At 43.3% G+C, this 14,242-nt stretch overlaps 1 protein-coding gene across 6 annotated transcripts in view; it reads right to left on the bottom strand.

The window, feature by feature from the left end:
* LOC148022008 (DNAse I-like superfamily protein) overlaps positions 1 to 13,343 on the bottom strand; it is a 112,748-nt gene extending 99,405 nt beyond the window's left edge. For 4 of the 6 annotated variants that reach the window (XM_087697567.1, XM_087697566.1, XM_087697565.1 and 1 more), the window contains exon 1: positions 12,963 to 13,343. In XM_087697567.1, coding sequence (XP_087553693.1) covers positions 12,963 to 13,277 — 315 coding nt within the window. In that variant the 5' untranslated portion in view covers positions 13,278 to 13,343. The remainder of the gene's footprint in view (positions 1 to 12,962) is intronic. The other 2 variants (XM_087697568.1, XM_087697569.1) reach the window with 1 other exon arrangement.
* Between the last annotated feature and the right edge of the window lie 899 nt (positions 13,344 to 14,242).

The following is a 14,242-nucleotide window of genomic DNA, read 5'->3' as shown; positions in this document are numbered from 1 at the left end:
TGGGCTATCTTCAACTGCAGTAAGTCTATCATGTGTTTTTATGGAGAAGGCAGCTCTTTCTAGAGCATGCAATTTATTTTTAGTCCAGTTTTTTATATATTCACATTTGCTGAGGATTATGTCATGAGGACATGTATTTTTGAAACCTTACTTAACATGTGGATTAATTTTTAATCACATGGTTAAGTAAATGTTGCACATATGAGATGTAACTACGATTAGAGTAAATTTACAAGCCCGTGTCAGAGTGCAGCGGTGCGGAAGCGTGGGACTGAGAGAGAGAGAACGCAAAGAGAGAAGAGAGAGAAAGAGACAGTGGAAGATGAAGATCTGCTGTATAAAGTGTGCTGTATACAAAGATATGCAGATATGTACACGGGCGCAGTGCACTAGACTGCGTGTCTCCACCTCGACGATGCAACCTGCTGTTCACCTCGAAGTCCGTTGCAGTCTACACTGTCTCCTGTCAGAAGGGCGAACAAAGACGGAATCTGCGCGTGCCACCAGTCTGTAATTTGCGAGCAGAAAAGTGCGGGAGACTGCTGAAGAACTCGGCTATAAATAGCCAGAATCTAGGCGAAAAATCAGGCAGGTCAGCTGCATTCAATGCAGCCGACTGGACTCCTGGGCGGGGCAGAAGCCTGAGGGATCTGGAATGTCTCCGAAGTAGAGCCTGGGGAAGTGCCTTCGTAAACAAATCTGGAAGATTGTCCTCCGTCTTGCAGTACTCCACAGTGATGGTCTCATCCAGAATATGTGCTTCGTCCGGGCATGAAAAACAGGATTCCGTGACAAGGCAATGCAACTCTCATTGTCACATTGCAGCAAAGTAGGACGAGGCTGGGGGCAGCCAAGCTCCTCCAACAATCTCCGAAGCCACACAGCCTCACATGTGGTGGAAGACCGGCCCGATACTCTGCCTCAGTAGACGAAAGGGCTACCGTGGGCTGCTTCTTGCTACTCCATGAGATAACACCTGCACCCAAGGTAAAACAGTAACCTGTAGTAGACCGCCTGTGGTCCACAGCCAGAATGCCATTCCGACGAGAGAAGATCGTGTTCATATGGTAAAATGAAAAAGTTACGTAAAAATAAATCGACAAATACGCAAAAATAAATAACGGCCAATCCATGCATCGAGAGGAGGGGATAAAAAAAGGAAAAGTGTGCGAAAAAAGAGAAGGATTAGGGCTATCATATCAAATTGTAGTTCCAGTCGAAAAAAGGTCCTCATCAGCTGCTTTCCTCCATTTGGAGGTGGTTGAGGATTCAAGCCCGACCGCTTCTGATGCTACGTCGACGGCCCCATGCACTTGGGAGTGGATTGTTGAGAGTGGTGCCTCTTGGCACATGACTCCTTCTTCCGCAAGTGTTACTCATTTGCGGCCTTCTCATGGTCAGATTCTTATTGGTAATAATTCATCTATTCCTATTCACGGACAGGGCAACATGCATCTTATTCCAGATGGGTGTGGTGGTGCCTATGCATCAGGGGTACTTTATGTGCCGACTTTGAGATATCATCTTCTCTCAATGCACAAGATTTGTGCCCTCAACCTTTTGGTCGAATTTGATGTGGATTCTTGATCTGTTGGGAATAAAGGGCCCTCGTGCCTTTTATATGTGCTCGAGTGTGAACACACCCTTAGCACACTTCAACTTTCATATATATATCTATCTAAAAACCTAAAGAGATACACTCATCATTGTACCCACAAGTCGTGCTCACTCTCCTCTCTACTTTGCACTCTCTCTGTCTCTTTGTTGTGTGTAAGCACAGTGTGTCTCGATCCTCATGCCACCGGTCGCAATAAACTGGTATCAGAGCTCACAGGTTGTGCACATTTTCCGGAGCTGGAACCAGTTGTCAACATTTGGTAGGTGCAAGAGAGGTGTCGCGGGGGAGGAGGAAGTATTGCAGGGTTGCAAGCGGGCAGGTGCTGCAGGAGTCCCAAGTGGGCTCGACGAGTAGCAGACAATAGTTTGTAATCGTCACTGCAGGGTATACGGCAAGTCGTGGATACTGTAGGTAGATCGACGTGATCAAGCGGACGGTGGGCTGACGAGCAACCAAGCCACTGACCATCGCCCAACGCGGGAGCGATGTAGCGGGCAAGCCGAGTTAAACCAAGTCTGCAGGCGCACGATGCAACAAACGATCTGGCGGGTCAACAAACCCCTGTCAGTGTTTTTTTAAAAATCAAAACTTTTCTTTTGATCCCTTCAATTATCCCTTGTCTTAGCAGGAGTTCACACGCTGGAGGCACAAATCCTAGATCTGTGTAAAATTACACCAGAAAATTGGAAATTTTCTCAAATTTAGGGATTTTAATGCAAAACTAAAAAATTTGACTCACAAATTTGCAAAATCAGTGCACATTTGCCTGCGAATTTTGGGACTTTTCACATTTTAGTGAATTTTTTTCAATTTCACTGAAATTTGTACACACCGAACCCGAGAAATTTGGGGATTTGTCCAGATTTGGTGCAAGCAAGACACAACAATTATATTTGTCTCAGAAATTGCAGGAATTTGTGACATTTTGCCTCCGACATTTGAAGCTTTTCATGTACATGCAAGAATTGGACTGAAATTTACCCAATTTTTCGACATCGATACACATTGGACCCCGCGCAACTTGGGGCTTTTGCTGTTTGGGAAACATTTGTGCGCCATTTGGTCATTTTATATACATGCGGGTTTAATTCCATGCAATTTGGACATCTAGCACTTGGAAAATTTTGGGGTTTTGCTGAAATCGCTCTATTGGCAAAGTTGGTCCATTCTATGCATGTCAAAGACAATGCAGATGTATGGTTGATGCTTTGAGCACAAAAAATTTTGGGGCTTTTGACCGTACATGTCAAATTTTGTGCCCGTGGGTACGTGTACAACAGAAATTGCAGCCAAAATTTGGGACTTCTCATGTAATGTGATGTATTTGTCCTTGGAACAATTGTAATCAATTGTGGAGTGCTGTAGCACAAGGTTTGGTGCTTTTGAAAATCTATTTGCAGATCTGAAATTTCTGCTTTTACATAGTTATTTATTGCTGGTTGGTACTTGCTTGTGACAATTTGGGCCTGCATTTGCTGAATTTTTTGGTCACATTTGGGCTGAAAATCATGGCTGGCAGCAATGACAGCAGTAATCTCATGCACATTAAGAAGCTTGAAGGAGCACATAACTTTGCATTCTGGCAAAAACAGTGCTATGAAATCCTGTTGCAGAAGAAGCAGGCAAAGCCAATTAAGACCAAAGGGACAAAGCCCGCACATATGGAACAGGAAGATTGGGATGAGTTAAATGAGCTTGCACGCTCAACCATTGAGCTATCAATTTCTAATGCCTTGCTGTTTAACATTGAAGGTTTGGATTCTGCCTATGCTATTTGGACTCAACTGGAAGAATTGTATGCACAGAAGAGTGCCGCAAGCAAAGTGTATTGACTGAAAAAGCTTATGGATTTGCGTATGAAAGAGGGTACAGCAATGTCTACTCACTTGAGTGAGTTTAACTCCATTTTCAGCCAGTTGGTTGCCTTGAAGTTCTCGATTGATGAGGAATTTGAGGCTACGTTCTTGCTTTGCACTCTGCCAGAGAGTTGGGATACATTCAGGACTGCTAAGAGTAATTCTAATACGATCCTTTCGTATGATGATGTAAAGAGTGCTCTACTCATGGAAGAAATGAATCGGCATAACAATGCATCCAATAAGTCTTCCAGTGCTTTGCATACTAGGGGCAAATCACAGCAGAAAGGCAAATTTGATAGCAAGAGACGGAGTAAATCACGTGGTAAGGATATTAAATGCCATCATTGTGGCAAGAAGGGCCACTTTAAATGTGACTGCTACAAATGGAAGAAAGAGAAAGGAAAGGGCAAGAAGACAGATGATAGCAAGGAAGAGAAGAAAGAGAGTCAACCTAAAAAGAGCAGTGTCGAAATTGAAGAGGTGAATGTAGTCACTCATGACAATGATGGTGGAAATGACGTACTCTTGGTAACCTAAAGAGGTACACTCGTCATTGTACCCACAAGTCGTGCTCACTCTCCTCTCTACTCTACACTCTCTCTCTGTCTCTCTGCTGTATATAAGCAGTGTGTGTCTCGATCCTCACGCCACCGGTCGCAACATGATCGAGGATCGAGACAAGTTCTTTCTTCAAGTTATAAGGAGAATAGAGTCTACAAGTTGCAATCTTCTTCTACCTTGACTTCTCTTCTTCTTACCTCTCAAACTCAGTCCAAGCTTTGGCATGCTCAGTTTGGACACCTCAATTATGATTACCTTCGCAAGGTGTCTTAGGACCAATTTGTTCAAGGTTTGCTAGATATTGTGGTGAGTCAGTACCCTTGTGTATCCTGCATCCATGGGAAGCAAACTCGTAATGTTGTTCCCAACAAGGCTTCGAGGCGGTCTTCAACACCCTTGGAGCTTGTTTCTACTGATCTTTGTGTACCGATGAGGACGGAATTCCTTCAAGGGAGCTTGTATTTCATGCTCATTGTATGTGATTACAGAAGGATGACATGGGCCTATTTCTTAAAGCTGAAGTCGAAGGCTTTCTCCAACTCCAAGTGTCCAGTCCGGTGCAATTAATCCGCATATTCTGGCCATTATTTTCAGCCTATAAATAGGCTTTTTATTCAGCAACCTCTCTTGGTTGTCTCTCACAGATTTCAGGCTGCAGACCATGGAGAATGCCCTCAGGGCTGACACGCATATATTCTCTCTGCACCCTGTCATCATCCAAACGACTATTGAGAGTAGTCAATTGTTGGTAAAGGAGACTTAAATTATCAAGATGTTGCTTAAGAGTCTCCGAAGGATTGTAGGAGACACTAAACATTTGCATCTTCAAAAATAATTTGGCTTTATTAATATCACCCCAAATGTGACTTGAAGGCCGTCCCATATCTCTTTTGCCTTTTCTGTGAGATCAAGGTAATGAAGAAGGTTGTCAAAAAGGCCAAGCTGATGATGGCGAGCGTACTCTCATTCTTCTTGAGCCATTCCTGACCAAATTGTGGGTTTCCCAATTGTTCTCCGGATCGTTAGTGGATACAACCCTCCATGATCCTTCTCACATAGGTATGAGCTAAATCTTTATCTTTAAAATGGAAAACCCAACAATCGAGAATTTTTCAATTGTGATGCTATATCTTGATATCCCAATGGTAGATGCCATGGAGAGAACTCAACTTGAAAAAGGGCCAAATTTTGATGAAGAAATTTCAAGAAAGCACACTCGGATTTTAAAAGCCCCAAATTTTATTAAAATTTTAAGAATTTTGGACCACAATTAAAAACCCTCAAATTTTGGTTTGCATGATCATAATCATCTTTGTAAAAGGACTCTTGGGCAAGTGAACAATTTTCCCACGAGGGACACTGTCCAAGTGTCACCTTGTTGCATACGCATTCTCATCATGTAGCATTACTCTTTGCATCTCATCCCCTGAGCAAATCATTAGCTATTTCCACCAGCAGTTCTTTTACCACCTCACTACCACACCATACTTCTCCACCCCTTTATCTCTTCACCCTTTTCCTTTGTCATTGATACCCATAGATGGTGGGGATAGTTTGTTTGTTTTGTGATGTGGTGGATCTAACCATCCCTTTTCATTCTCCCCTTGGGGCATAGTTACTTAACAAGACAAAAACCTTATTCACAACCATTTCTCTTTCTTTAGATTCAATACGGTTCCATCAATCTTTGCAAGTCCTAGTAGGCCACTGGGCAGCCGACGAACACCCTTTGTCTGCTGCCTTGGCCTCTTTGGGGTGATCACTTGGGCTCCCTTGATAAGATATCCATGGCGTCTGTAGTCTTGGTAGGCCACTAAGCAGCCAAGGTGCACCCTTTGTCCGATACCCTAGCTGCTTTGGGGTGGGACACTTTGGGACAAAACTGGGCTTGAGCTTTTCTAATTGTCCCTTTTGGTTCCAGTTTTGGGTCTAAGATGGGCCCTTTGTCCGATACCCTAGCTGCTTTGGGGTGGGACACTTTGGGACAAAACTGGGCTTGAGCTTTTCTAATTGTCCCTTTTGGTTCCAGTTTTGGGTCTAAGATGGGACGTTAAGCTAAAAATGCATTCGAACTAATTAGCTCTTTTGAACAACCATAAAACATGTAATTATTGAAACTTCCTTCTTTTTTTAGTGCATTCCTAGAAAGTTTCTATGTCCATACGCCAAACCCTAATTTGCGAGGATCGACTCATCTATAAATAGGCAGGCTGCCCACCATTCAGCCCATCCTTGTTTAGCAAGTCACATCAGTCCTCACCCTCTCTACTCTGCTACTGGCACCCACATTTTAGCCTTCAACCCACATCAATATGTTGTCCAACCTTACCTACTACAACCAAGACTGTTCAAATCCCTAGTGCCCAATTTCCTACTGCCATCCTATTGCAAAGGGGTGCCAAACAATTGGGTTTTGAAATTTGCAACAAGACTTCCTATCATCATCAAGCGTCAATTTTCAGCCTGCACTTTTTGGCTATGTAGGTCACGCTATATCTACCATTAGCATACCTTCATTCAGCTATCGCGTATTGTTTACAACATTGGTGATCAAGTTTCTAGCCTCCGATGGGTGGTACAACACTCTTTCAACTTCAACTGGTAGTTATAGCACTTTGGATCTATCTCCAATGGACGTCACACTCCAACTACATCCATTACTCTGCCTTTGAGCATTCTGTATGCTCTTTCAATCATTTACAACATTGATTCATTCACTTCAAAGTTCTCTTTCCATCATTTACAACATTGATTCATTCACTTCAAAGTTCCCTTTCTTCCTTTGTTTGTGCCTGTGTTTTTGCATTTTGCGTCTTTTTTTGAGTTCTTGTGTTTTAGTTGTGTTTGTAGATTCTATATTTTCTAAATGCAAACCCTAGCATAACTTCACAAAACCCTCTACATGGATTGACTCAATCTAGCATTCAAGGCAAATTATCCAATATATGACTTGCTTGCATTACATAGATAGGTTTGCATAAAGATAAAACCCACAACAAATACACTTTTAGGTGGCTCACAAGATCAATGAAAGAGCAAATTAGTCATCAACTAGTATACCAAGACTCCAAGAACTCAATCTTAACATCCACTTGCAAAATCTAAGGTGGAGCAAGAGTTGGATCAAATGTATAATTGGATGACCATCATGAAGCGAGTCTCTTTGGAAGTGCAAATGCAGACCATGAGTGTCAACAAGTCATCATCCATGCGGGAGCATATCAACAAGCTAAGGCAGCTTTAGATGCAAGTTCAAAACAAAAGGAAGGTGATCACTTCTGAAGACATGGTGATAACTCTCCTTTCATACTTACCGCCTCGCTTCAATGGTTTTTGTTCCACCTTGATTGCTTCACGGTGGTCTGAGACTCTTTGGTGGAAAGAGTTAGTTCCTATGGTCTTGGACCAAGAGGAGCAACTGAAAGGAACCAATGCTTCGAAATCTGAGGCTTTGGTAGGTCAATCCTCTCAAAAGAAGGGGAAGGACCAAACGAAAAAGAAGGAGGACAAATCTAAAAAGGACAAAGACAAGGAGTCTGCTTGTCCCATTTGTGGCAAAACAGGTCACTGAAAGAAGGATTGCCCCAACAAGGAGAAGAAGGAGAAGAATGAGAAATCTTCAAAGGAATCTAAAGCGGTGGCTGCTTCCTCATCAGCTACTTTCCTCCATTTGGAGGAGGTTGAGGATTCGACCCTGACAGCTTTTGATGCTGCGTCGACGGCCCCATTCACTCAGGAGTGGATTGTTGACAGTGGTGCCTCTCAACACATGACCCCTTCTTCTGCAGGTGTTACTCATTTGCGGCCTTCTCATGGTCAGTTTCTCATTGGTGATAGTTCGTCTATTCCTATTCAGGGATGGGACAACATGCATCTTATTCGAGATGAGTGTGGTGGTGCCCATGCATCCAAGGTACTTTATGTGCCGGCTTTGGGATATCATCTTCTCTCGGTGCACAAGATTTGTGCCCTCAGCCTTTTGGTTGAATTTGATGTGGATTCTTTTCGGATTCTTGATCGAGGATCGAGGATCGAGACAGGTTCTTTCTTTTAAGTTATGAGGAGAATGGAGTCTACAAGTTGTGGTCTTCTTTTGCCTTGACTTCTCTTCTTCTTACCTCTCAAACTCAGTTCAAGCTTTAGCATGCTTGGTTTGGCCATCTCAATTATGATTACCTTCGGAAGGTGTCTAAGGACCAGTTTGTTCAAGGTTTGTCGAATATTGTGGTGAGCCAGCATCCTTGTGTATCCTGCATCCATGGGAAGCAAACTCGTGATGTTCCCAGCAAGGCTTCGAGGCAGTCTTCAGCACCCTTGGAGCTTGTTTCTATCGATCTTTGTGGACCGATGAGGACAGAATCCCTTCGAGAGAGCTTGTATTTCATGCTCATTGTAGATTATTACAACAGGATGACATGGGCCTATGTCTTGAAGTTGAAGTCGAAGGCTTTCTCCAGCTTTAAGGATTGGTTGCTCTTTGAGGAGAGCCAATCGAGGCGAAAGCTAAAGACCTTACGATCGGATAAGGGCGGAGAATTTGTTTCTAATGAGTTTGCTCATTTTTGTGCAAATCGTGGTATTGCCAAGAGTTTGCCAATACAAATACCCCTCAGGAGAATGGCATCTTGGAGCAAAAGAATTGCAATGTGATCGAAATGGCCCGTACCATGATGGAGCATCGTCAGACACCTCAGTGTCTATGGGCTGAGGCCATGGATACTACAGTTCACATCCTTAATCGTTCCCCTACTTCCGCTGTTGTTGGTATGACTCCTTATGAGGCGTTCTTTGGGTCAAAGCCAGATGTTTCTTATTTCAGGGTTTTTGGGTGTGATGCCTATGTTCACATCCCAAAGACAAGCGTGAGAAATTTGAAGCGGCTTCCAAAAGACAGGTGTTTGTAGGCTATAGCTCACAATCTTAAGGCTACCGATTGTTTGATCCTGTTAAGCAGGATGTCTACATGAGCCGTAACGTTCGGTTCATGGAGGTTCCAACCCCACAAGGGAGTGAGGACCACCATGTTCTTGGAGATCCCTGCGATAGCTGGGCTCCAAAGATTGTTCCTCTCGAGCCTGTGTCTCTTGAGGACTCTACTTTGAATGAGGAGCCTAGTACCCAACCACCGAATTCACCGATTGGTCCTCTGCTGTCAGTGGACCTTCCAAAAACTTCAGCAGATGAAGAGCACTGAGATGAGATCCGGCCTCCCCCTCGTTGGGCCCATGACACATTCCAAGATTCAGGGATCAAGGGGGTCCCTAAGGAGTGGCAACCGCCGCAAGATGGACCACGGAGGTCACAAAGGCACCAGGCACATTCTATGGTGCTTGTTTGCTCTAACTACTGTTTGATGTCCCGTGTTATGCAGGATAGAGAGCCTACCTCCGTGAAGAAGGCTTTACAGTCTAATCATTGGCGGAAAGCGATGGAAGCCGAGTTGGAGGCTATTGAGTGGAATGACACTTGGTACCTTATGCTTCATCCCCCTCATAAGAAGGTGATTGATGTCAAATGGGTCTTCAAGACCAACTACCATAGTGATGGCTCTTTGGACAAGCACAAGGCTCGCATTGTTGCTAAAGGTTTTGCTCAATGCCCAAGTATTGATTTCCATGATACTTTTGCCCCATTGCTCATATGGCAACTATCCGTGCTGTTCTTGCCTTGGCTGGTCATAGAAGATGGCTCATCTTTTAGTTGAATGTGAAGTCGGCCTTCTTGAACGGTGATTTGAAAGAGGAGATCTATGTAAAGCAGACTCCTAGCTTTGGTTCCTCGGATGGGAAGGTTTACAGGTTGAAGAAGGCCTTGTATGGCCTGAAGCAGGCTCCGCATGCTTGGAACGAGAAGATTGATTCATTTCTCCAAGCAAAGTTGAGATATCGACGCTCTAGGACCGATCCGCAACTTTATGTGCACACTTCCGAGGGTGGTCGTGTGTTGTTTGTTTTGAATGTTGATGACTTGATTGTTACAGATGACCATGTCTAGAAGGTCAAAGAGACGAAGGCAACCTTACATCAAAAGTTCGAGATGACGAATATAAGACTTCCCCATTTCTTTTTGGGCCACAAGATTTATCAAACTCAAAGGGGGATTTTCATCTCTCAGCAAAGATATGTACAGGAGCTCTTGGTGACTTTTGAGATGGAGAATTGTCAGTCCATTTCTACTCCTATGGATCCAAACTAGAAGGCCACTTCACACTCTGGCGGATGCTACCCACTACCATCAGTTGATTGAATCATTGATTTGGCTCCTCAACACACAAGTTGATTTATGTTTCGCTATACGTCTCTTGGCCGGGTTCATGAGTGCACCTCAACAGGTGCATTGGTAGGCTGCTCAAAGGATACTACAGTTGGAGTGATTCGGATTGGGCTGGCGATGTGGACCATAGACGGTCTACTACAGACTATTGTTTTACCTTGGGTACAAGTGTTATCTCTTGGAGTAGCTAGAAGCAGCCCAGAATAGCCCTATCTTCGACAACTGAGGGAGAGTATCGTTCCACGTCTTCTACCACATGTGAGACTGTGTGGCTTCGGTAATTGTTGAAGGAGCTTGGCTGCCCCCAAACTAGTCCTACTATTTTGCGATGCAACAAAGAGAGTTACATTGCCTTGGCACAAAATCCCATATTCCATGTCCGAACAAAGTACGTAGAGATCCAGTACCACTTCATTAGGAAGAAGCTTCTGGATGAGACCATCAATGTGAAATACTATAAGACCAAGGACAATCTTGCAGATTTGTTTATGAAGGCACTTCCCCAAGCTCTACTTCGCCGACATTCCAGATCCCTCCGCCTTATGCCTTGTCCAGGATCTGAGAGGGGATGTTAGCTAGTCATCACTTGGACAGGCAAGGCCACGTGGCAAGCAACCAACTAGGTGCCACGTGGCAGCAATCAGACTGCAGCAATCGGCTGCATTAATTGCAGCCAACCTGGATTTTTCTGGCCATTATTTTCAGCCTATTTATAAGCTGTCTTCAACAACCTCAGTTAGTTGTGTCTCACAGATTTCACGCTGCAGACCGTAGAGACTACCCTCGGGGCTGAAGGAGACCGAGATCTTTTGAGGCGGAGACATACGCAAATATTCTCTCTACACCCGTGTATAATTCCACATCCTTATACAACATTCTTCACTGCAGATTTTTTGTGTTTCACTGTCTCTTTCTCTCTCTCTCTCCTCTCTCTATTCACTCTTTGTCTCGGTCATTCGCTTCCATATTACTTCACTCTGACAACTTGTACCCTTCGTTGTTGTGTTCACCTTCTCTTTATAATGTTGCTGGCAGTTACTCTCTCTCGATCTCTTCCCAATCCTTGGGAGCTACACCAGTATGCCCAACTATCACACGACCTGTTCCACATGTCAAAAAGATGATTTTCCCGGCTTGTTTGATCCATGTAATGCTCCATAGACTCCCCCATGAGCCTCCTTTTGCCTTCTATTATTAGCCTAGTCGATCGAATGGATCAAAGATGCTAGATTTAGCCACTTGGAAGATGTCAATATATCTACCAAAATCACATGAAGGGTAATCAACATGTTGTGTTACTCATTAGCCTTATGAGGGCTTTTTAAAATTTTGCTTTTATAGAAGCATGCTCCCATGATAGAACTGCACAAAATTCGGATATACTTTGTCAATTGTTGCCCTCTTCTAACTACTCACAAGATTTCATGGTAAAAATGCCAACCTCATGTCTTCCTTGTCATGATCAAACGTTATCTCATACAATCTCTTTCCTTCAAATCTTTTTGAGTAGCTTGGAATCTTGGATATATCAGTTTACCCCCAAAGGGACTAGATGCTCAACATCATCATTTCTTGAAGCTCATACGATATTTAAATTAATGACAAGAGCAATACAGCCTAAGATCAACATCAAATGCTACAATATTCTTTGAGCAATCCTAGCAATGTTTATCATTGTGCTTCCTAATTACGTGTGCAACTCCTACTGATAAAAAAATAGAATGTGCATCATTTACAAGAGCCTTTTTCAAGATAGCAAAAAGAGCCCACCACCACCACCCAACAACAAGAAAAAGAAGAAAAAGAAGAAGACAAAGGGCAAAGTAAAGAATCGTTTGGCATCCAAATTACTATGGATGAATCCCTATGAAAAGAAGAAAGTCGACAAGATGATATCAAGCTCAAGGGGCTTGCTTCAAGCCTTAACATGCCTTGCACCACACTACTCATGTTCTACAAGTGTTAATCCCTCTTCCACATTTCAACCTATTCTTGTCTCATTCTTCCACCTGTGTATTGCCTTCCCCTCTACCACTCTCTCCTATGTATATGGTTATACTATGGTCTTAGATAGGTTATCCCTCTCCCTTTCCAATTTGCTTATTTCAAGTGCATTAACCCTCGACATTATTGCAATTCCAATATGATATAATATTATAGTATCACATGGAATTTTTCTAGAATGTCAAAATATCTTTATGCACAAGTGGGCTTTCACCCTAATTCGTCAAATCAAACAGGTTGTAAACAGATCAACTTCAGAAGCTAGATGGAATCAGCTGCTTTCAAATGATAAATCATCTTCATGTGCTTTTGACGATCGCAGTTGATAAGCCATTCTCATGTAGTAACAGGGCATGATCTGTCATTTGTGACCAGTTTCTGTATAACACAATAACTATGTTGAAAAAGTCCATAAATGGCATTTTCTTTATACCTCATCTAGTTAAATAAGCTCATCTGTATCCACTTGTTATATGCAATTTGGTACATGCGAGGACAAAACTGCACAAGATTATCTCATCACATAGGTAGACAATTGAGAAACATAATCCGACATGTCTGTATGCATGCATTGCCTTTGTTAGAGCCACGTATATATCTGCATTACAACAATGCCAGTAAAACAAGAAGATTTCGGAGAAACGGACTTGTATTGCGATCACATCAGGATCGTGTTGCTGCAGGAAGCCAATAATCTCCTGGAGGTTGTTCTTAAGCCTGAGGATGAGACTGTTAGCGTTCCACGACATAAATTTGGAAGGGCTCTTGCGAGGAGGGGGGTCATCATCTTCCTTTGTCGGGGGATCAGCCGTATTTGCGACGTCAGAGACTGAGAAAAGGCCAGCATTCGCTTCCTGAGAGACGAGGTTCTTGTTCAGCGAGCCAATGGCGGCCTCCTCCTGAGAGACGAGCTGCCTCTTCAGGGAGCTATCGCGTTCCAGCACAGGGAAGAAGCGCTTCATGCTCGTAGGACTGAATACACCATTCCACTTCAAAAGGTTCCCTCCTACGGTCTTATAAACCTTTGCTCGTTCTGGCTTTTAGAATTGATTTATTCTCAAAAACTAGAGAGAAAGAGAAAGCTCTTCCTAGTAAGGCTGACTAGGCTCTCCGCGCCTAGACTCGCCTGGCGTTTTGCACCGGGGCAAGCGCGATTTTCGCGGCGAGGACGGGTGCTGGACGCGTGGCACCTGCCCCCCACCTCCCTTTAACTAATAGTATAGATGAAAGGAAGAACGAAGGTGGTGACTCTTCCTTCTTATAGGTGTAGAAAGCTACTAACCAAACTAGTTCAAAAGCAAGAGGTACCTCTGAAGCAATGAAGGAGAACCTACCACCAAGAAATCACAAATAAAGAGGAAGAAAACTGAGTCCAATTTTTCAATCAAGCAACTTTCTCAATGGTCGTTGATCGACAAAAGTTGTTATGCTAGAATTGAAGGCAATAAGGAGTTTTATGAAGAATGCTACTTATAGAATGGATTGCGAGTCAAGAAAGGTTACTACCATAACATGGAACATCCAAGGTTTGTGTTCTAAGAGGTGGTAAGAAGTCTTGAGCTTCAAATTCGAAGAAGAAACCCCCAATATTAGCCCTACAAATTATCAAATTTAGGGAGGAAAAGGCACAATGTTTTCTTGCATCGGGATGAATTACCTATGCTAGAGGTTGTATGAGGTGGCACAAAGCTACCTATCGAATTTGAGTTGGAGTCAAAACCTTTATGGGCTAAAGAAGATGGATCCATTGTGGCTATTAGAACAAGTTGGGGAGGGGAGAAATTAACAATGATATCTATCTATGCTAAAAATGTTTCAAGGGAAAGAGTTAACCAATGGGAATTCATCAAGTCACTGTCAAATGATAAACCAATCCTGTTGATGGGTGATTGGACTATGACAAAGGAACCTAACAATAGTACTCAAG

The sequence above is a fragment of the Lygodium microphyllum genome, chromosome 17, assembly GCF_053477565.2.
Source record: "Lygodium microphyllum isolate KBCC chromosome 17, Lygodium_microphyllum_v1.1.10, whole genome shotgun sequence".
Taxonomy (NCBI): domain Eukaryota; kingdom Viridiplantae; phylum Streptophyta; class Polypodiopsida; order Schizaeales; family Lygodiaceae; genus Lygodium; species Lygodium microphyllum.
The sequence above is the reverse complement of the archived record's forward strand: the minus strand, read 5'-3'. Positions and strand labels throughout refer to the sequence as shown.